Below are 23,020 nucleotides of genomic sequence, written 5' to 3'. Positions count from 1 at the left end.
CAACTTGTTTGGACTTGATGTTGATGGCATTAGGAATAGTTCGTTAGCAGATAATTGACACAATTAAATTAAATAATCGTCTTAGATCAACGCACAAAGCATCCTAGTTGTCCCTTTCCTGCATTGTTCTGGTCATAATCTGTCACTGTCTGGATGACACAAGGCATACAAGAATGAGAAGAAATCTAGGACGACAACTGGTTGCAACACGTACGATGATGTCTATCTGAAAGTTTTTTTTTTATTATTTTATTATATTTTTAAGGAGGCGTACTATGAAAGCTACAGAATCATTTCAAATAAAAAAATGCTACAGAATCATACTACCCAATGATCGAGTTTGGTGGCTAATGTACATTTTAATAGTGTGTATGTGGATTTTGATGTTAAATTTCATTGGTCTGCAAGAGCTCAAGTATATAGATCATGTTACATGCATACATAAGCCAGTATATAACTATTCATTCCATTACCTAAAAACCATATACATAAATACTGTATACACCAGTATATAACAGTACAACAGTACAAGAGATTGTACATCTGGTTCCCAGTTTTCACTAGCTTCTTCAGAGTAATACTATTATTTGGAGAAAGATGTCTGCCAATGCCCTTGTATATGACCCAGTTTGATATATTAGTGCCGTAGTGCCACAGATCATCAGAAACTACTGATGGTTCATCAAAATGACACAGCAAACTACTCCTATGGTCTGCCATAGTTCAACAAAAAAACCCAGGCAACTTATTTGCTTACATCTATGCATCATCTTCTTCAGGTCCAACTTGAACATTCAGAGATTGCTCGTCAGCCATGTCGGTAAGCACCCTACAAATGCGCAAAATCAGCATCAAGATTGCAAGAAATGGGGCATGAACCATGTTGATGATTTTGTTCAACTTACATGGAACCGGGAAGCTGAAGCACAGAGCAGGCTTGGGAGCTGGCTGTTCTTGCTCTGCAACAAGGATGTAGAGCAGGCCCATGACGCCGGTGTGCTGGCGGTCACTGCTGTAGTTGGAGACGACGGTCAGCACCTCGCCATCACTGACCTTGACTGATCCCGGCTTCGGGTAGCATGTTGACATGCCGACGATGTAGTTATCTTCATTGCCAGCCTCTTCCCCCTTGCCATAGCTCGGAATCGATGCACAAAGCAGACGTCCATCCTGCAGTAAGTAGAAAATGATGTCAATTTCTCATTCAGAGATGAGAATCAAAGAGATTTCAGATAAAAATCTGTCCAGATTGCGACAATTTCATATAGGAAACGTAGAGTGATGCGTAAGCAGATTGGTTGAGACATTTGTGTTTATCCATTACCTGGCCGTGTAAAGAGGCACCAATTCCACCTGAATGCTGATGCGCGACACCAAACACGATATCGCCTCCACAGGGTATTACTTCTTTGGTTACTTTAACATCAATGCACTCATTCTTGGCCCGGTTTTCTGGACTGCATTCCTCAACTTGGTACTCAACCTGAACAAACAACATTTAAAATCATAAACAATCTAATCTACCGAATGTTTGACAATGCAAATTTCAAGCAATGAGAGAAGCTCTCAATATTTGAAACAATATCGATTCCATATTAAACTTTTATTTGCATACCTTGCAGGCAGTTCCGGATTTTTCATCAGGCGGAGAAGTGTCAGTAACATCAAATATGTAAATCTTGACTGGCACAACCGCATCACTCCAGTCAAGCCACGTCACAGTGTACCGCAAGAACAGCTTCCGTAGCTCACCGTTGAAACCTTCCTTAACCTTGCACTGCGTCTCATCATAGCAGCAATATAAACCACCAATGTAGTCCTTTGGGAGTTTGCGCCCATACTCGTCGATCGTCATGTTGTAAAGATCACACTTGCACTCAGTGCATCCTAGCTTGTCGATCGCACCCCTTGTGTCAATGGCATGCACATTGATCAACCATTTCTCCTCATATCCTTCAGGGGGCTTCTCCGGATTACCAATCTCTATGCCGTAAGGATCAGGTACCCATGTGGCAGTATGGCGAGTCTCAGAACCAAGGCCGTAGTACTGGCCTAATGTTTTCTTGCACACACCAGAGTTCCTTGCAATGATCCCCTTGGGTAGCTTTTGCGCGTCTGCGCTATCACTGTTCTTTAAAGCATAGTATGGTTCCACAACCCAGTGATGCAGGTAAGTATCATGGAGCGGAACAGGGACGCCATTCTCGTCTACGACTTCAGCATTAAAGCTCTTGAGAGCAAGGTGGCCTCTAGGGAAGGGGACATCATAGTAGAACTTGTTTGAAACTGATCCAGGGTGCAGGAAGAATGCCGGAGACAGAAATGTCTTGGATTTCAGTAGATGGCCTCTTACATTGAGAGCTTCCAATGGAAGGGGAGCAATAACAGATGAGAGTGCAATGAGCAGTACAAGAATGGTCGCCCTTCTCATCGTGCCCACAAGCTACAAAATTTTGTAAAAATCAAATTAATTAGGAACTAAATGACAACTAAAAAGAACTCTTCGGTATAATAGGAACTGATTCATGCAGAAATTAGCAAGTGGGAGTAAGAGAAACTAATGAAATATCTAGCAACTTTGGATCACAAACATCATGTGCTGATGTTACTTGATAGACCACTTTATACAACTATTGTACTATCTATGTGGCTCTCTGTCAAGATCAGGGTTCGAGATACTGGTTTGTCTAGAATTACCAGCACCCAGTGAAATCCAGATACCAGACCAAAAATATATATATATTTTGCCCTGTACATCCAGTTACCATCCAAAAAGTTCTAAATTTGAATTTTGGTCTGAATTCATAACCTTCTGTCTCTACTTCTTTACGACGTTGTAGAGGCCCATAAGCCATTAAAGACTTCATTATCCAAATCGAAATAAATTCCTGGAGAAAAAAAGAAAGACTTCACGATCCTATCTTCCTAGCTACAAACATAACAAATGCTACATGCTACTAAAGGATATTGACCAAATTAGGAATTAAAGCTGGCTTGCTGCAACCAACAACTGTAGTAGTAATTACTAGCCATGGCTGTATGAAAATTATTCGACCTCCCTATAGCTGGGTGTGAAAGAACTTACCAAATGTACTTCTAATAGTATTAAAACCAAGAACTTTCAGTGTAACACAGGACCCACAAGGGCACAACTACTGCAATTTTTAAGGCAAAAATATTCAGATGCCTTGATAATTCAGACAGAATTTTAGCACTGGTGCCGTGATGATTCCATTTCATATTCCCCTAGGTTATTTTCGCAGACCACTTGTCAATTTAACTACTTCTACTCTCGAACTTCAGGAGTATATAATATCATTCACACACATACAAAAAAAAGGAAAGGGTAAATTACTACTACCTCCAAGAAAAGATCCTACTACACCATCACACCATGGCCAACTCGGCCTGATCAACAAGGAACAGGGAGAAGGACACCTTCACAAGATGCAGAACCAAAAGCTACACTCCTAAGTAGGAAACTAGTATAGATGAATTACCACTAGTAGCTATATGAACTGGGATAATCATAATCCAAAGACTCAAAATCTTTTAATTCCCCTTGCCAAAAAAAAAAAAATCCTATCAGCGCCTCATGAGAGACCGCAGAACAACAACAAATCATACTCCGTATGAACCAAACAGCACACAATATAAGAGATAGAGAGAAGGGAAAGGAGATGGAGAGTGGGGAGCCATACCGTAGCGGAAGAAGAAGCAGATGAGTCGCCGTAAGGAGGGAGGAAGAAGAGTCTCTCAAGTTTATAGGGGGCAGTGGGGTGGGGGTGTGGTGGGGCCCACCGTGCCCGCCACGTGGCGCCGATTACGCCAGTGCTTGCGTGTTGGGGTCCCGGGGGGGGGGGGGGTGGGGGCTCTCTTGCTACTCACCCTGGGTGAGTTTGCTGCTCGCTTTGGCTGATTAAATTTAAAAATCTGGAAAATAAAATAAAATCAAATTTAATTAATTTAAAAAGTAAAAAAAAAGGGAGCAAAGTATGAGAAAATGGAAGAAGTAGTGATCCGTAGGGTGTGGCTAGTTAGCAAAGTATCATGTGGAGAGATTTACGCGGATATGCTACGCGTGTGCACGATTGTCCATTGCCTTCTAGAAGGATTTTATTGCTGCTAGATATATATGTCTTGGTTTTTGTCCATTGCTCCCATTTTTTGTTTATCCGAAAAAATCACGGCCATACATATTGGCAAACGAGATATATATCGTTGTCCTATATAATGTAAAAAAATGCATTACCTATTATCTCTCTCCACTTATTATTTAGTTGTTTTTATTTTTTTTCTAGTCAAACTATTATAATTTGATCAAGTTTATAAAAAATAGCAGCATCTACAACATTAAATTACTTTTATTAAAACTAACATTTAATATATTTTTATAATATGTTTATTTTATATTGAAAATGCTACTATATGTTTTCTAAATTTGATCAGACTTAGAAAAAGTTAACTAAAAAGCTAAAACGACTTAGGAGTAATAAACCGTAAGGTTGCAATTTTGTTAGGAACCTAATACTTCCATGTTAGCTACCATATTAGACAACATATGGCATATTTAGTTGTTGCAACTTTCAACCTTCCTAAATTTTTGATAGAAACACACTTTAACCATTACAACCTTATTAGGTTTTAGCAGTTAAGCTTCCTCTCTTAAAACTTAACCAAGATTTGGTAAATGCATCAAACCAATCAAAGCTAATGATGTCAAAATTTGGTAATGATAAAACATGTTAAAATTTGGTATTACTAAAATTTGATATGATTAATTTGACCAACATGGTGAACAAGCCCGTATTATAATTTATAGAGAAAAGTACATTTTACCCCCTAAACTATCGAGGTCGACCGAATTACACCCCCGAACTCGAAAACCAGACATTCTACACCCTCAACTATTGAAACCGGACAAATTACCCCCCCCCTGAGCACTGTTTTAGGTGGTTTTGGGATAGACTTGCTGACGTGGCATTCCAGCGTGGCAAAAAAAATTAAAAAAAATAATGGACCCACATGTCAGTCTCTATATCTCCTCTCTAATTCTCTATCCCCTCGCACCAGCCAGCCTCATCCCCTCGCGCCAGCGAAGCTCCTCGGGAGGCAGAGGCGGAGCTCCTCAGGCGGCGGGAGGCTGAGACGAAGGCGGAGCGGGCGGCTGGCAGCGGGAGACGGAGCTCGCACGGGCCGTGCCCGAGCTCGTCGTCGTCGTCTTCAACCTCTTTGTCCACCTCGGTTGCGGCGCTTGGGCGGCCGCCAACCACCGCATTAGCAAGGGGCGACGCCCGTGCCCCCCTACTGCCGTGCCGCCGCCCTCCCGCGCGCCACCGCCGGCTCTACATGCTCCCTGTTGCCACGCTGTCGCCGCCGCGACACCCGAGGAGCTCCGCCTCCGCCGCTGGCCGCCCACGCCGTCTCCGCCTCTGTCTCAGCCGCCCGTCGCCGCCATCGTCATCGTCGTCTTCAACCTCCTCCTCATACACCGTGCCGCCGCCGCCGCCCGCCGTCTGCCTCTGCGCGCCGATTACTGTGGATGCATGGCTAGCTGCTGTGGAGCCGCGGCAGGGCCGCGCGTGGCCGACGGAGGCGGCGGAGGCGCGCTTGGCCAGTGGAGGCGGCGGAGCCGCGTGCGGCCCGCGGAGGCGGTGGAGCCGCGCGCAGCCGGCGGAGACGGCGAAGCCGCGCGGAGCTGGAAGGCGAGCGGAGGAGGCCCTCGCGGCGGGGCCGTGCGCGGCCGGCGGAGGCGGCTCCGCCCGCGGCGAGCGGAGGAGGTGGTCCGCGCGTGGCCGGCGGAGGTGCCTTCTCCCGCGGCGAGAGGAGGCTGGCCGGCGCGAGGGGATAGAGAGGAGATAAAGAGACTGACACGTGGGTCCATTATTATTTTTTTTTTGCCACGCTGGAATGCCATGTCAGCAAGTCTATCCCAAAACCACCTAAAACAGTGCTCAGGGGGGTAATTTGCCCGGTATCAATACTTGAGGGTGTAGAATGTCCGGTTTTCGAGTTTGGGTGTGTAATTCGGTCGACCTCGATAGTTAGGGGGGTAAAATGTACTTTTCTCTAATTTATATAGCTTTATAGGCACCGACAGTATTGCAAATGTTTGTACTCCTGCAAAACATCATGTATAACTTCTATTGTTTTTCACCATAAAAAAGGGCAAAAAGGGTATACTCTCACTTGGCCAAATAAAACGCAACGACAACGATCTTATAGTAGCACCAAAATTCGTCTTGGCAACCATATTGTCAAAAGGTTCGAGCAGTGAAACGACACGACGATCGCATATACTTCCTCCATTTAACAATGTAAGTTATTCATGCTACTAATTAATATATTTATCTAGATTCTTAAGCATCAATATAAATGTGAAAAATGTTAAAATGACTTACATTATGAAACGGAAGAAGTATATAGTAGTAGCATCTAATCTGTGTGCTGATTTAGATATACTACTAATGACACACATCAACATATCCTGAGATACAATATGTACTGTAAAGTCTGTATTTTCATCTTGTAATTGATATTCACAGGCAGCCTAAGCTATAATGGGTCATCGGTCCAGGTCATGATCCACTCCTATAATCCTCTATCATATTGTTATTACAATCGTTACAGTTACTGATATGTCCCACACATCAATACATATAGTAGTCAGGATTTACGTTATCGTCGGTAACCGCGCGGTTACCGTGGGGTACGATAATAGAAAAACCACGACAACCTCCTTAAATTTAAATAAATTTAAAAAATAATTTGAATTTTTGATAAATTTTACATGGTTTCACATGATTACCGCGGTTACCGTATGGTAACCGTGCTTACTGTTGGGGTACGGTAACCCGGTTTTAGCGGTTTGGGAAATACTGATAGTAGTGTTATTATTGTAAAGGAAATGACCCCTCCATCGTGTCCGTACGTTTTATTTTCTTGCCGCAGCGTAATGATCGACGAGGAAGTGCCGTCGCCGCATAGCTAGCTGATCATGCTTTCCATGCTTCACGTGTGAGATAGATGAACTGTGTATTATTCGAACACAAGGATTTTTACATAATTATTTTTTATGGTAATTAGTTTACTTTTCATTAAATTCTTCAAAAAAAAAATCCTTCATTTCAAAGGAGATTTGATTAGCCTAGTTTGAAAAACAGGAGCTTTTTTCGTTCCCACAATATTTAAACTCTTTATTATCATGGAATTCGAAGAACAGAAAGAACAAAACTGAAAGTAGACCCTCACATGCAGCAGCAGAAATTGTAACGCAAAGAGCACATCGGGCCAGAAATTTGACAATTTGACTCTTTTCAAAAACTTATTACGAAACCGTGTTAAAAACTTATTTCAAAAATAAATCGTGCCATCGGTTTTGATGCAGAGATATTGGACTTCGCTAAACCTGATGACGTTGAAGTCGTGATTCATTTTTCAAATAAGTTTTTGAAAATGGTTATATTGTTAAATTTTCGGTACAACGGGCGAGCACAGGAGGAAGGCCAGCCAGCCGATTGGGCCCAATTGACGGGTAATCCAATATGGGCCGTGTTGGCATCGAGCCCACTAAGCTGGCTTCAGATGATAACTAGCGTAGGCCCATGAAACAAATCGGCCCACTACCATGAAAGATATTCGGCCCACGTAGCGCTCCTCACGTTGCTGGGGGTTCTCTTCTTCTTCGGTTGCCCTGCGCGGAGGCGCCGGTGGCCGTGGGGATCCTCGTCGCCGGCCGGCCGGCCGCCATTGACGCGGCTCTCCTACCCCTCCCCTGACGTGGGAGACTGGAAAGAGAATAGGGAAGTCGAAGCATAAATAATTCTGCAAAATGCCATTGTCCAATCCAATAAATTTACACGATGCCATGGAACAACAATGAAATTTACTGCTCATCCAAATTTGCATGTCCTGCACCAATCCGAGAGATTTGTGAGCAGACAGAAAAGATGTTTTGGTTTTTACAGCCAAACAACAGCAGCAAGGCTACGAAAGAAAATAGATGAACTTTTAGCAGAAAAGGCTAAAAAAATATATGAATTACAACAGTCAACAGGCAGAAACAAAAGATGAAATTTTACAACAGTCAACAGGCAGAAACAAAAGATGAAATTTTAGCAGCAATAGCAGTAAAGGCAACAGGGGGAAAATAAGAAAAATAATGTTGAAATTTTAGCAGCAATAGCAGTAAAGGCAACAGAGGAAAAATAAGAAAAATAATGTTGAGAGTGGGATTTGAACCCACGCCCTTTCGGACCAGAACCTTAATCTGGCGCCTTAGACCAACTCGGCCATCTCAACGGTTGATGCTACAACAGATGGATCAATAATTTTATTTCCTGCATCCAGCATTTGCCAGCAAGTGAAGCATCACATGAGCAATACAAGGTTCAGTGGATCCTTTGCAGAGGCTGCTTAAGTAGGGGGAACTATAATATCTACAGGATAATATTTATTTATTTCCATTGGAATGTAGAAGTCAATATCTTACATATAGCCTTCCAGATGTCTAAGGTCTCTAAGTAGGAACAGCAAAAAAGAAAAGAATAACAAAGATGACAAAACAATGTAATGGCTGTCATTACACACTTCAGATGAGCCTGAATGTACAATTTTCCCAGTGTGCAGGCGGCACCAAAGTCACTATCTCCCGGACATTAGGTTGACCAAACCTTGGTTCTCATACAGGTTGTTCATGTCCCAGAACTCACTTGTGGATGAAAGCGTCATCAGCGCGACGACCACGGATCTCATTGAAGGCCTCAGCTTGGGGTCTTCTTGTGTGCACACCTTTGCGAGTTGTGTCAGCTGCAAAATGCAATGGATTTCTTTTAGCCTTCAAGTATTTCATCAACCACACGGGAAAAGCGAATATGCAATGGCATTTTTTTCTGCATGGTTTTAACCTTGAGAATGGAATCAATAGGATAATCTTCTCCTAGCTTTGGATCAATCAACGTCCTAAGGCCTTCCTTGGGATCCGGCGAGTTGAGGGCCTCCTCAAACTGCAGTTTTCAGTGCTGTAAGTAATGGACTGTTTCTTGAAAGAACAATGGCAGAAAGTAACTAGTTAGTTGAGCAGGGAAAATCACCAGATAAACCAGCCCCTTTGAATCACTTGAAGATTCGGTTGATCTGACTATGGCTTCTTTCGCTGAAATAAGTTCGTAGAGGACAACACCAAAGGCGTAGACGTCAACCTTAGGAGAAACATCTCCATATCGAGCATACCTGCAAACGGCATGTTCCATGCATATAAGCTTCCAACACAGATTCACAGATGGGGTTGCTCTGCAATTTTGCACCCATATCTAATGGGCAAACAAAAATTTAAGAGACATACTCTGGAGGCATGTAACCAAATGTACCAACAACACGTGTGCCTGTGGGCATTGATGTACCACCAACTTCTGTAAGCTTTGTTAAACCAAAATCTGCAACCTGAAAGGTATACATAATAATTACATGAAGGATAAGCAAAAATAGAAAATAAAAGGAAAAGGAACACGTGAAATCGTGAATTATTCCAACCTTTGCCCGGTAGTTCTTGTCTATCAAGATGTTTGCTGATTTGATGTCCCGATGTATGTATACTGGAACAGTATGTTCATGAATGTATTCAAGACCTCTTGCTGAATCTAGTGCAATTTGAATCCTGGCAGCCCAAGACAAAGGTTCATAACCTATTACAAGAGTGAATAAGATTAATTTGCAGAAAGCATCAAAATTGGCATGACCAACTTATTCAAGAGGCAACACAATACCCATTCCACGCAAATGCTGGCTCAAGTTGCCATTCTCGATAAATTCATAGACAAGGAACAAAGAGCTCTCGATGCAATAACCAATCAAACGCACCTGTATGAAAATATATCGAACATTGAGAATGGAAGAAAAGAAAACAGATTAACCTGAATGCAGACTACCTATATGTATTTATGCAAGGGAACAGGAGGGGTGGAAAAGATTCTTCTGATGCCTAGGAAAAAATATATTTAAAAATCACTTACCAGGTTCAGATGATGAACATGTGTCAAAACCTTTAATTCAGCAAGGAACTCATGAGTAGCCTGCATGTCCATTTTCTTGATGGCAGCTTTCTAGAGAAACAAGAGAAACAGGGAAGTCATTTTGGAGCAAAGACGATAACAGTAGCAAATGATCACAATGAATGGATCATCATAACTGTGTCTTATTTTGCTAGTACATGTCCAAGCATTAGATGATGTCATGACTCGAAGATGATTTTGGATTGGAAATGTACTTTTGTTACATATTCATCTGAGAAAATTTTGAGCTAACCTCGCCTCTAAGTTCAGCATAATAGACAGCACCAAAACCACCTTGCCCTATTTTATTGCCAATACTAAACCCCTGTGTAGCATTAGAAAGTTCTTCATATGAGAACTCTACTGATTTGTCAACTGTAATGCCTGCAACTGGTGAAGGGCCAACAATTGTTGATGGGGTAACTTTATCCATGGATATCGTACCTGCTGGAACAAAAACAGTAGTATGTTAGAAACAGAGGAAATTCCATTCTATTGTACTCATCAGGAAGGAGAAAAATCACTCAGGGAAGAAGCACATTCAAAATTACACTTATAAGCCACACAAGAAAAACTCTGGAGTAAGAGTCCCCTAAAACAAATTCATGGGTACCAAAAAAAATCTACTTACTCCACTACATCCCCAGGCCCTTGAACAAAATAACCATTTAAATCGTTGCAAAATAATCACTTAAAAGGACAGTACCAACAAACTAAGCCATTGCTGATATGAACAGAGGGCAAAATTAACTTGCAGGTAAAATCAGGGCTTGCATACGCCTTTCTAAAGATAAATATCTGATGAAGGGTCAGAGACATAGAGTTCAAATCTACATAAGCTTATTATTACCAAGTTGTGTGGAATCTTCAGATGATTGAAGCAGGGTGGCCTGTTTTGCCTTTCTCCTCCTATAGAATATGATATACAAGAAGATGGCAGCAAGCACAACGACACCAGCCACAACACCTCCTGCTATAGCTCCTGCAGAAGCTCCCTTTCCTGATCCAAACAGTTGAGAGTTAAGTATAGCATCATGGTTCTCTTGCAAGAATCAACGGCTTCCAATTTTGCTTAGCGGAAACCTTCATGCAGACGCATAATTAGCTTGCAAAGGACAGAAGCTGCCTGTACTGCACAAAATGAGGATACTTATCAGCATAACTGCAAAAAGAATAAAAACAACAGGAACAATAGCAATGCAATCCAAGTGGATAGGACTATACAGCAATCTACCAGCACTTACCCTGGTGATTTCAGAGGTAGGTAACTTCCATTGGGATCTGAAAAACCAACCACAGTAAACCATATTAGCAAGATTACATCAATCCTACAGAGCATATAATTTATGTTAATTGTTTTGTCGAGAGGAAAAGGAGATGCAATGAATTGAATTAAGCCTCAATCATGCCAACTGAGTATCAGCAGAAGGATCATCGATGATCACACTTGGAATCTTATAGAGCCATATGAGGAGACCTTTGGTTCCATTTTACTAAAACAAAGCAATTCCAGTCAATTTTGTTTCTCTAAATTAACAGTAATGCCAAGATGATTCTGAGCCTCATGCTTATTGAGTTAGCATGCAGGTAGAATTTCCACAAAGCATAAAAGGAATTCCAAGCTATTTGAGCGTCAAAAAGGGCATATGAAGGATGATAGTGTGTGGGGAGTGCCATAGCCAGAGTTCAATCAATCAGTTCAATTGTGCAATAACGCAATTGCAAACACAACCAATATAACTCCAACAATATAGCTGCTATGCATACACTTCCCCCTTTTCTCCCAGGTAACTAATCCAAATCAATTTCAGGGCATCCAGTCCAAAACTGCTTCAAATAACCGCTCATTTTCTAGCTAGTACAAACCTACCAACAAAAAAATCCCCTCAGTCCCCTACAGTAACTAATCGCCTAATCCCTAGAATTCCTCAATTCGCATCAAAATGAACTAATGAAATGCCAAATTTGAACCGAATTCCCCACAATTCACATGGAACAGCAGCAGCAGCAGCAGCATCCACAAGAGGAAGCTGCGAAACCTCACCTTTGACGGGGATGTACACGATTCCACTCCCCGTGGCGCTCTCCATCCCCGGGTTGTACCTCCTGACCACGTCCAGCTGCGACGAGAGCCCGTAGGTCGCCGCGACGGAGGCGAGCGTATCCTCGGCGCGGAGCGGGTAGGTGAGGAACAGCCCGTAGTCCGGCGAGATGCTGGCGTCGCCGCAGGAGCAGTTGACGGTGGCGTTGATGACGGCGGTGTCCGGGATGTTGTTGGCCGGGTAGCTGTTGGTGGCCTGCAGCCACTCGGCGGTGGTGAGGTTGTTGTAGTTGGCGGCGACGGAGGTGTAGATCTGGCCGCGGGACATCTGGAAGGGGAAGGCGCCGGCGAGGTAGGTGGCTCCCGGCGAGCCCGGCAGCGAGCGGCAGCCGCAGGTGAAGTAGACGTTGACGCGGCCGCCGACGTTGATGAAGTCGAGGTTGGGGATGTTCGGGTTGTAGGGCGCGAGGCTGCGGTAGTTCGCCGCGCCGATGCCGAAGAGATCCGCCATGTTGGTGACGTTCTGGTTCGGCGTCACGTAGAAGGAAGCCAGCGCGAGGTCGCACCCGGCGCTGCACCCGTCCCCCGCCGCCTCCGTCACCGTCCCCGCCGCGAACGCCGCGGCGGCGAGGACGAGGACTAGGAGGGAGGTGGAAGCTTCCATGGCGGGCGGCGGGAGGTCGCTCGCGACGAAACCCTAGCCGCGGCTGAAGCGTGGAGCCATTCGAGGCGGAGGAGGAGAAGGAAGAAGACGACGACGACGACGACCAAAACGCGGGGGAAGTTTGACCCCCGCTTCCTCAAGTGGGCCCCACCTACTACAGCGCAACGTGTAAGGCTGACAGGTGGGGGCAGGGGGGAGTGAGCTAATCAGGGCACGACGCGTGGCAGGGAGGTCGGCGCCGGGGAAGAAAGGGAGAAGAAGAGCACAACAATGGCGGCGGCCGTGGTCAAAGCAATTAAAGCGTAGTACTACAGATCATTACAGCTCACTCTGTGTTCTTTGCTTACGGATGCTTAGCTTAATTAGTTTTTTTTGGTTAAATGATTGAACTGCTTAATTAGCACGGGTTGGTGTCTCAATCAGCCAGGAATAATGTGTTGCTTGAAGAACAAGAGGATAATCGTGTGCTTAGCCACTAACCTTGACTCCTTAAGTATTCTATATTTGAGGTCTGTTTGGCATAGCTCCACTCCAAAAGCTAGAGTCTAACCAAATAGTTTTAGCCCACTTAAAATAAGAGCAGAGCTAGATAAAACGCTATCATAGAATAAACTAGATATATGGAGCTGGTTTATACCGCTCCACGACTCCTCTCCAGACACTTCTATTAGATATTTGCATGCGGATTAGAGAACGCACAAGAGCATATCGTATGGTAGATGCTGAGTTGTCGGTTTCCTCATTGGCATTGCTGACGCACGCAATTCTTAGAACTTATGTCCTCTGTTCAGGACTGGTATGTCACGCATGGCCGTCTGCATCACTGTATGCTTGTGAGCTCTGTTGTCTTTTTTTTTTTCGAAAAAGATTGTGAGCTCTGTTGTCACTGTCTGTCCATTGGATTATAGCTAAAACAAATTATGAAGGTTGCAACATCTAATATAATTCATGTGCAATTAAAAAGGAACTTTTTTTTTCATAAGTTGTAGTGTGTGTTAATGTGCCAGTTAATTGGTGTGTGTAGTATGCAACAGTTAAGACATCGGCTTTGATGACCTGTGTTTGGGTTTTCACTTGGACCATCCGGCTGGAAGAAATGCAAATTGCACAAAAGGAGACAAGCAACAGTGAGGGTGGCGGCTATCTGGAGCCAAGCTTTGACTGTAGATCTCCTTCTTCATCTAGCTTCTTATCAACACCAACCTTGAGTTTTGAGTTTTATCTAGACTACTACAGCTATTCACTTAGACTGTGTTTAGATCCAGGGGTGAAAAGTTTTAGCGTGTCATATTGGATATACGGGCACACATTTAAAGTATTAAACGTAAACTAATAACAAAACAAATTACAGATTCCGACTGTAAACTGCGAGACGAATTTATTAAGCCTAATTAATCCATCATTAGCAGATGTTTACTATAGCACAACATTGTCAAATCATGGCGCAATTAGGCTTAAAAGATTCGTCTCGCAATTTACACGCAATCTGTATAATTAGTTATTTTTTCGTTTACATTTAATACTTCATGCATGTGTCTAAACATTCGATGCATGTGTATGAACATTCGATGTAACAGGGTGTAAAATTTTACCAGGGAATTTAAACAGGGCCTTAGTAAATTAGTTTGCTAACAATATGGTATCAGAGCTTCGTATGCTCATCTCACTGTTGGTATAGCATTGCAATTCCTAGGAAGAGGCCTAGATACATCACCAAGCAAGCTGCCATAGCAAGTGAGTTGGATATGATGTCAAGGCGGATGGAGGGGCCAAGTTGAGACATGTGGAGGTAGACTACAAAATGAAAGCTGATATGTTAGTCTCTCAAGACGGCAGTAGAATTGTGGATACACAAATCCCAAAGACGTTCTTGGTTGGGACTTGAGAACGTGCAATCCAAGGTGACGCCCAAGAAGTATTGGATTATTTGCTCTAACTCGCCCTCACCAGTCTACAATACTAGACACTATTCTTTCAATGCAAACACCATTTTTCCATACTTAAATTTTATGCTATTTATTTAACATGATGTCTTAAATATTGTGTAGAAACTATATCTCATGTAAAACCTGATGTCCTTATATTTCCTCATTTATTTACTTGTTACATCATCTTTCATCTTAGGTGTCAGCTTATTTAATGCTATGGACATTATTCTAGTCATTGGGTTGAGAATAGCCTTATAACTACCAGATATTCGGTGAAATGCCATGGGTATAACAATAATCAGGTTTTGGGCTTGTGCTACCCATCAACCTTTATAGTTGTACTAAAAATAATATAGCTACTGCCTTAGTAAAATTTGGTTGCTAATCTACTACTCTCTCCATTCTAAAGAACGTGTCTTATTCATCTAAAATTTCTTATATTTTGTATTTTGGATGTGTTCGGCTGGTATTTTTTGAAGCTACAGTAGTTGAGAATTGCTGCAGCTTGCACCTTGCAGTGAATTTGTGATGTAGCAGCCGCAGCTTGTATGGCTGCCGAACAGAGCCTTTGTAACGGAAGAGTACATGTGCAATTAAAAAGATGTTACTACTATTTTACAGAGTAGGATTATGCGCTAATGATCTCTTCCAAGAATGGGATTAAAAAAAGGTACGATACGATACAATACATGCAATAGTAGGTGTGTGATTAGGTGGGATGGTAGTAGGGTAGAACGGTGTAGACGGTCTGGACGACGGTGAGGAGGAGGAGGAGGACGGCGGCGGCGGCGGACATGCTCGTCCACGGGTTGCTGAAGTAGTCGTGCGCCAGCACGGCGCGGTGGCGGTTCCAGCTCCGGCCGCAGTACTCCCTCACGCCGCCGTACACCTCGCCGTAGCAGTTGTTCACGGCCTCCGGCGGCGGGCACAGGTGCGCGTAGAACGCCGCCGCCTCGTCCACGTCCCCCCCGGCGAGCACCCCGGCGCGGTGCAGCGCCTCCGCGTCGCGCCGCCCGTCGGCGAGCGACGCCATGAGGAGCGCGTAGCTCGCCACCCGCTGCATCTCCCGCCGCCCCCGGCTCTGCTCGTACGCCACCAGGTTGGCGAGCATGGCGCGGTTCGCGTAGTTCTCCGCCGTCGGGATCTCCATCACGCCGCCACGCCGGTCGAACGTGACGTCCACGAGGCTGCGCGGCGACGCCTTGGCCCGGAACGTCACCCCGGCGTCCTGCAGCTCCGTCGCCGGCGGCATCTGCCATGGCACCCGCTCGTGGATCGGCTTCGCCAGCCACTCGTCCCAGAACGCCTCGTCCTCCTCCTCCTCCTTGCCGGCGGCGCCGCCGCCGCTGTCGCTCGTCCTCTCCTCCGGTGGCAAGAACCAGTGGTAGTAGAGGTGGAGGAGGTGGAGGATCTCGCCGTCGGGCGGCCGCGCCGTGGCGGCGTCCTGAGGGGTGTCCATGGTGAGGTACTTGGCGAGGAGGCTTGTGACGAGGTAGTCGCGGCCGAGGCCGCCGGTGGCGATGTCGTAGAAGCGCTCGACGACGAAGAAGGGGAGCTGGTTCTCGAGGAGGAAGAGGTCGTTGTACACGTTCTGCATCGCCCACGCGGCGTCGACGAGCGCGTCGGCGGCGCGGTCCTCGCCCTTGAGGAAGAACTCGACGATGAAGCAGCCGTCGAGGAGGAGCATCTCGGCGAACTCCCGCGGCGGGAGTGCGACGGGCTCGGCGTAGCGGCGGCGCGCCGCGGGCTCGAGCTCGCGGGCGGCGCGGGCGTAGGCGGCGAGCGGCGCGTCGCCGCCGGGGTTGTTGCGGGCGAGGAGGTCGCGGAGGTAGCGCCACTTGTGCTCCTCCATGGCGCGGAGGCGGGCGGCGCCGCGGTGGAAGGGGCCGACGGAGACCATCTGGGGCTCGTAGAGGTGGCGGTTGCGGCCGCGCATCGGGCCGGCGACGCGGAAGATGGTGAACGGCTCGCTCTCGTGCGCCTTCCCCGGCAGCGCCTCCACCCGCCGCTGCATGCGCGCCGCCATCTCCTCGGCCTCGGCGTCCGCGCCCTCGTCAAGCCGGCGCTGCACGCGCGTCGCCGTCTCGTCGGCGTTGGCATCGGCTGAGCTCTCCTCGGAGTGTTCGTCGGTGTCGGACACGACGGCGCTGCTCTCGTCGCCGGCGGCCGGCTCCGGCCAGTCAGTGGGACCCATCGTGAGACCAAGCAAGCAGTTCAAGGATTATGGCGGGAATGGTCACAAGGTGCGGCAAGTAGTAGGGGTTAAAAATGCAATGGAAGAGAAAATTGCAGCCTTTATAGTTGGACTAATCGAAAACAATACTACCTCCATCCCAAAATAAGAACAGCCATAAGTTTTCGTGTTCAACTTTAGTCGTCTGTCTTATTTGAAAAAATTTTATAACTAGCATTTTTATTGTTATGAGATGATAAAATATGAATAGTACTTTACTCGTGACTTGTGTTTTTAAAATTTTTTAAAATACTTTCAAATAAGACGAACGGTCAAAACTGGGCGCAAAAAACCATGGCTGCAGTTATTTTGAGATGGAGGGAGTATGGCTTAAGCAGCCTTCCTTGCTGAAATTCTCATGTCACGACAGTGAGAAATCAACGGAGTGGGTGCAAATTCTCCTCATGTTAGGCAGTCAAAAGATTCACCTTAATCCTTAAGCAATACTAGAGACAAGACAATCTGAGTACAAAAACTAAGAGTCTAAGAAAAGTAATAACTCAAAGCTTCAGCTCGTTTGTTGGAACTTTGAAGGTAGGTGAACAATTCTTGGTGCGACCTTACAAGTTAACAGGACGAATTCAGCAGAAAATCAAATGCTATGTTCTGTATTGTGAACATGTAAATCAGGTGAAACTTTTGAAAGAGAGCAAAAAGAACAATGGAGAGATGTAAGGGCGTCCAAGAGTTGTATATTTGTGTATGACAAACTTTGTTCTTGCCAGATTGCATGAAACGAGGAAGAACTATTTCTCCTCAAGTCAATCAACGGCCATTTGGGGTGCTTCTTTGGAACAGGGTTCAGGATTTTCACTCCTGATCACCCTGGGGACCAATATGGCTGGGATACTTAAATGAAACATCGGCCCAGGTGCTTTGCCCATCTGTCAGCTGTTTCACCACTGATGCCACCTCATCGATGCCAACTCGGATCTGCTCCTTGCTGTCCCTCTCCCGGATTGTCACGCTTGTCGCAGAGTCAACTGTTACCGCGAATGGAACACCGATCTCATCTGTCCTTGCATACCTCCTCCCAATAGAAATGGCTGCACAAGCACATGACATACATAAGCTCATAGAGTAATGCATAAACTAGCATGAATTTGCATATTACACTTCCCAACATGGTAATAATTTTTAACTCAGATGTTTTTCTTTATTGTCAATTAGATGTTAATAATATCTTCAAGCAACAGTGGGAGAAGCTATTTTCATATTATATACGTACCAGTAGTGTCAATAATATGCGAGATGCCTGCTGTTGTTAATGCTTTATCAATAACTTTCGCAGCGTCGTCAAACTCCTGATTCTTCACCAGGGGGAACACAGTGCATTTGATAGGAGCAACAATAGGAGGGAACCGGAAGACATTCAGTTGTTCCTCTTCTGATTTGCTAGGTCTTGTGTAGAAGGAATGCTCAAATAGACAGTAGATTATCCTCCCAATGCCAAATGAAGGCTCAATGACTGATGGGGTGAAGACTCGTTGGTGTTCCAACTTCTTTTCCATACTGATCGATACCATTTTCTTGGTTATTACCACATCCTTTCCAAGAGTACACACTTGGAAATTTGTTTCTCCCTTAGATTCAAGAGCAGCTTTCATGTCCATTGCTTCTTTCTCACTCATAGCCTGTCAGACCGAGCATGAAGTCCATAAAACAAAGTTGTCATTTTGGTAGAAATAAGAAAACTGGCAAGAAATATAATAAAGACAATGGCACCAAAAAAAAGTTACCTCCAATGCTTCAACCACCATCTTTTGGTTCCCCTTAAAAGCAAGCCCCAGGTCTTTCTTTGAGGGCACTATAACAAGTTTCTGCAATGGAAAGTAGTAGCAACAGCAAGCAAATTAGCTCAAGTCTAATACACATTATTTAATATGTTACAAAATGACTCCTGCAGAAGAATACCAAAGAATCAGACATGACAGTTAACTCACCTCAACCTCTCTAGGCTTTGAGAATTTTTCATGAGCAACAAGTGGAACACCACTTTTGTCCTGTAGAACAGCAACAAGGTAAGCACAATCAACATTAGTACTAAAGTAAAACACGAAACAGTGGTCAGTAAATATAACATGATTGTTAGCATGTGTACTTTACATATGAAACAAGCAACATGAACTCTTGATGCAACATAACCAATGAGGAACTCAAAATCCAAGTGCAGCATATCCAAAGAGCTACACATAATATGTGCAAAAATATTCAAGAGATGTTGTAGGCTTACAGAATGAGCTCGCAAATCATACGCAGATCTGTCAGCAATGCCCACACATTCTATCCATCCGTAAGAGCACTCAATCTCTGCATCCCAACAGTCAGCAGCATAATGGGCCATCTCATTAGGTAGATGCTGCCTGAAGCGTAGCCGGTTTTTATCAATACCCAAACGTGTTAGGAAAAGATAGACCCTCCCAATGAAGTAACCAAGTGTCTCATTATTAACAGTTCCCTGTAGAAACAAGATAGAAGTTTTGAATAAGACAGCTCGGAGAAGTAACACCTCTTAATACAAAAAAAGAGAAACATGTCAAATTCAACAACTGCAAATTGGTCAGCAAGGCAGCGACGATGTACCTTTGAAACTGCTTCCCCAAGCTTCACTAACTTGGCTGACTCCCCTGAAAGTTGCAGCTCTCTTGGAAACATCAAAAACTCCAAATCAGCAACATCAACAAATTTTGGGTGAGATTTATCCTCAGGATCCACAAAGTGCTCAATCTCGGCTAATGTGAATTCACGCACACGTAGAAGACCTTGTCGTGGAGAAATCTGATTTGCATGGTATAGAAACAGTGAGTATAACACAAAAGAAAGAACCCTCTAAAAAACCATGGCATAGTGGAGAGTTTCCTAAGCATAGTTAGCTATAGACCTATAGTCAATAAGTCTAGACTCCTTCAAGCATATAATCGAAATGCAGAACGCAAAGACAAAATGTATCAAAACACAGACCTCATTACGGAATGCTTGCCCGATTTGAGCTGCTGCGAAAGGGAGCTTTTGCCCGTTGTAATAGTACAAGTCCTTGAAGTTGACAAAAATACCCTGTGCTGTTTCTGGTCTCATATACCTGTTTGTTCACACAAAATTGAACACATTCAGCCAATCAGCATAACAACAGAATTAAACAGTGAACATTAATCTCTTGGGTTAAAAAAAGTGAACATTGATATTCTTACCCAACATTAAGACCGGTAGGGCCGATGGATGTCTGGAACATAAGATTGAACGGGTAGGGATCAGAGAGCGGGTTCTTAGTATCAGGGGCAACAATCCCATATTCCTTAATCTTTGCGCCAAGTTCATCTGCTGAAAGGTCATCCAGGACAGCAAGAACATGCTTCAATTCAGCTGCCTTCTCCGGGGACAAGGTGAGATCCTTCTCAAGCTTCTCCTTGCAGTGATCTTTCAACAGGTGGTCAGCACGGTAGCATGTGCCTGTCTTCTCATCCTTAACCATGAGGTCAGTAAACTTCTCGACATGCCCCGATGCCTTCAACACAACCTCAGGCGTCACACAGGGGCAGTCAACCTCCAACATGTTCTCCTCCAAAACGAAGTGCTGAAAAGAAAAGAATGAATTTGGTGACTAAAATCTTAGTACCCAACATAAGTAAAATCAAAATAAAAAGTTATCAAATACACAAGCAATTTCAAACATATAAAAGCTATTCTTGCAAAACAAAGCAATCAAGAACACAGTGTCACATGGTTAACTAAATAATTCTACTTTCAGGTCACAATCTCCTATTGGTAGTGCACATTCACTGGCATAAGTTGCATTTTTATCAGAACGAAATATATCGGACTAGATCAGTGCTACGGAGTACTCTCTAGTTAATCTAAACAAACCTGAACACGTCAATTGAGCTGTAAGAGCAGACACATTTAACCCTCAACGAATGAACTGAACAAGCATGAACAACAAGTCATGTTTGTGAGATTAAGTGAATAAGTTAGTACACATTCACTGGCATAAGTTACATTTTTATGATTTTATCACAACGAAATATTTCAAACTAGATTGGTGCTACGGAGTACTATCTAATTAATCTAAACAAACTTCGGATACATTTAATCCCCAACGAATGAACTGAACAAGCGTGAACAACAACAGGTAATATTTGTGAGATGGCTCCGCTCGCGGCCTGACCTGCCTCCAGAAGGCGAGCACGTTGGCCTTGACGGCGCATCCCGGCGGGCCGTAGTCGTACAGCCCGGCGACGCCGCGGTAGATCTTGAAGGAAGGGATGTAGAACAGCTTCCTCTCCAGCGTGTTCACCACCGCCTGCCGCATCTCCTCCCGCGCGGCCCCGCCTCCGCCGCCGGAAGCCCCGACGGCCGCCTGCAGCCTCCGCGCGGCGGCGCCGGCCTCCACCTTGAGCGCCTTGAGCGCCTCGACCGCGGCATCCACCTCGGCCTTGGCCGCAGCTGCCCCCGCCGCCTTGAGCGCCCGCACCGCCTCCGCCTGCGCGTCCACGGCCGCCTGCCTCTCCGCCAGCGCCCGGCGCAGCGCGTCCTCCGACGTCGTCGTCGAGGAGGCCATCGAGACGATCCGGCGGCGAGCGGCGGCGGCGGCGGGTGGGGAGGCGGCTAGGGTTGGGGTTCTGGGTTTAGAGGGGCCGAAAAGCGAAGGGGAGAAAATCCGGGGGCGGAATCGCATAAAGACCATCGACTCGATGGCTGGCGACGACGACGGTAGAAAAGATCGTCGCGATGTTGCGTTTTAGTCCCTGGGTTTTATCATATTTGTGGTGATGGGTACGTGGTCCTCGATGGGAGGAGTGATCTGGGCCGTTGGATCCGTCGGATTGGACGGTGAGGATTGAAGGAGAGAGAGTTTGTCAAAAAGAAGGGGAAAAAAAGGCGAGTGGTGCGCAAAAGGGATCTGATCCGATCCAATCCTCCGATGATATGCTCTCCATGGTTTCTTTCATCCCTCCTCTTGCTCTTGACGAGTTTGACGTGATTCATTTCATCTTCTCTTAATTCTTGGACCGTGCAAACAGTAATTCTCTATTGCCACCTCCGAATTTTGTTAATATCCTTTATATTCCATAATCAAGAGAGTACTTACTAGCAAGGTTTACAAAACCATACGGTTATTGCGTTGTTATCACGTGTGGTAACCTTCTCGGTTTTTAAATCACGGTATACCTCGTTGTAATCGTGCGTTTTTCACGGTAACAGCCGAACTGTGAGTTGGCGGTAACCCCACCCTCGATGTTTTTGTAAATTCTGCTTGGCTGCTTATCAGCAAGCCAAGTGCTCTATTGTTTGCTCTTTAACTTTCTGTAAATCTTAATGTTAGAGTTAATTATGATTTTTTTTAAAAAAAATTATAGTTTGCTTCCTTCGTCTTGTAATAAGTTTTTTTTTAGTTCATTCCAGTTGTACCAAAATATGTTCATTTTTAAGTAATTATTACATCGGAGTTTGTGAAAGTAAGAAATAATTATATTAAAAGTAGATAAAATGCGAAATATAGTATCGTGGAAATTTCATGAAGTAGATGTATTATAGTCTTTTTGTTTTTTATTGGTATGTCCGTACGTGTGAGATGAGTGAAAATGAATTTATTTTAAAACAGAGGAAGTGTTTTTTTAGCATTGTCTTAAGTCCTCATAATACATACATAAATATTTTACTTTTAAAATAATTTTTTAATTAATAAACGTTATGGGCTGCAAATATGTATCTTATTCGTTTGTAAGAAGAAGAAAAACATAATATAATCAACTTAACTTCAAATATGCATCATGCAGTGCCATTAATCCATTATGGTAGTAGTAGTAGTAGTACTCCGTAGATTAGATCAATGGCAGCAAGGATTTGACCATTTGAACGGGTACTTGCTTTCAAGTCAAAGTTTAGCGAGGCAAGTTGACAACTAGTCAAGACAATTAGCCCTGTACGGTCAATCTAGACCATGCATACGACCTTGATAGCGCACATAGGGTCACACAAACAGTTAACCAGTACTATTATGTCAAGATAATGACAGCCGTACAAGTCAAAATGCACAGCCCCTATAAAAACAAATGTCAAAGGAACAGTTATTTAGAAACTTAAATTCTAAGATGGAGTCTCAAGTTT

General features: G+C 44.5%; 4 protein-coding genes and 1 non-coding gene across 8 annotated transcripts; all 5 read right to left on the bottom strand.

Moving 5' to 3' along the window:
• Positions 1-372: 372 nt before the first annotated feature.
• Positions 373-3,739, bottom strand: LOC4346175 (uncharacterized). 2 transcript variants are annotated; one of them, NM_001403679.1, is made up of 5 exons: positions 3,702-3,739; positions 1,616-2,443; positions 1,325-1,483; positions 906-1,170; positions 373-829 (listed from the first exon to the last, which is right to left on the bottom strand). In NM_001403679.1, exons 2-5 carry the CDS (start codon positions 2,429-2,431, stop codon positions 795-797), a joined length of 1,275 nt encoding a protein of 424 aa, NP_001390608.1. In that variant the 5' UTR covers positions 2,432-2,443; positions 3,702-3,739; the 3' UTR covers positions 373-794. The 2 variants fall into 2 exon arrangements, with proteins under 2 accessions (NP_001390608.1, XP_066168988.1); XM_066312891.1 differs by lacking the exon at positions 3,702-3,739 and adding an exon at positions 2,810-2,884 and having other exon boundaries at positions 443-829.
• Positions 3,740-8,220: 4,481 nt separating this feature from the next.
• Positions 8,221-8,301, bottom strand: TRNAL-AAG (transfer RNA leucine (anticodon AAG)). Its single transcript has one exon. It is a non-coding gene; the product is annotated as a tRNA-Leu (tRNA).
• Positions 8,302-8,431: 130 nt separating this feature from the next.
• LOC4346173 (chitin elicitor receptor kinase 1-like) lies at positions 8,432-12,864 on the bottom strand. 3 transcript variants are annotated; one of them, NR_186402.1, is made up of 11 exons: positions 12,094-12,864; positions 11,294-11,330; positions 10,900-11,180; positions 10,303-10,496; positions 10,011-10,100; positions 9,765-9,858; positions 9,532-9,683; positions 9,344-9,441; positions 9,093-9,231; positions 8,907-9,005; positions 8,432-8,808 (listed from the first exon to the last, which is right to left on the bottom strand). NR_186402.1 is itself a non-coding variant. In NM_001422666.1 (11 exons), the coding sequence occupies exons 1-11, from the start codon at positions 12,752-12,754 to the stop codon at positions 8,644-8,646; spliced, it is 1,878 nt and encodes a 625-aa protein (NP_001409595.1). In that variant the 5' UTR covers positions 12,755-12,864; the 3' UTR covers positions 8,432-8,643. The 3 variants fall into 3 exon arrangements, 2 of the variants coding, with proteins under 2 accessions (NP_001409595.1, NP_001409594.1); NM_001422666.1 differs by having other exon boundaries at positions 10,900-11,048; NM_001422665.1 differs by having other exon boundaries at positions 10,303-10,493; positions 10,900-11,048.
• Positions 12,865-15,249: 2,385 nt separating this feature from the next.
• On the bottom strand, positions 15,250-16,946 carry LOC9266983 (UPF0481 protein At3g47200). Its single transcript, XM_015794893.3, has one exon. It carries the CDS (start codon positions 16,874-16,876, stop codon positions 15,392-15,394), a length of 1,485 nt encoding a protein of 494 aa, XP_015650379.1. The 5' UTR covers positions 16,877-16,946; the 3' UTR covers positions 15,250-15,391.
• A 465-nt stretch (positions 16,947-17,411) lies between these two features.
• On the bottom strand, positions 17,412-21,597 carry LOC4346171 (glycine--tRNA ligase, mitochondrial 1). The gene is made up of 9 exons (XM_015794891.3): positions 21,078-21,597; positions 20,104-20,486; positions 19,877-19,994; positions 19,499-19,693; positions 19,149-19,373; positions 18,859-18,918; positions 18,655-18,735; positions 18,144-18,549; positions 17,412-17,961 (listed from the first exon to the last, which is right to left on the bottom strand). The coding sequence occupies exons 1-9, from the start codon at positions 21,594-21,596 to the stop codon at positions 17,726-17,728; spliced, it is 2,223 nt and encodes a 740-aa protein (XP_015650377.2). The 5' UTR covers position 21,597; the 3' UTR covers positions 17,412-17,725.
• Between the last annotated feature and the right edge of the window lie 1,423 nt (positions 21,598-23,020).

This window comes from Oryza sativa, chromosome 8, assembly GCF_034140825.1.
Source record: "Oryza sativa Japonica Group chromosome 8, ASM3414082v1".
NCBI classification, from domain to species: domain Eukaryota; kingdom Viridiplantae; phylum Streptophyta; class Magnoliopsida; order Poales; family Poaceae; genus Oryza; species Oryza sativa.
Note: the sequence above shows the minus strand (reverse complement) of the source record. Positions and strands in the feature narration are given on the sequence as shown.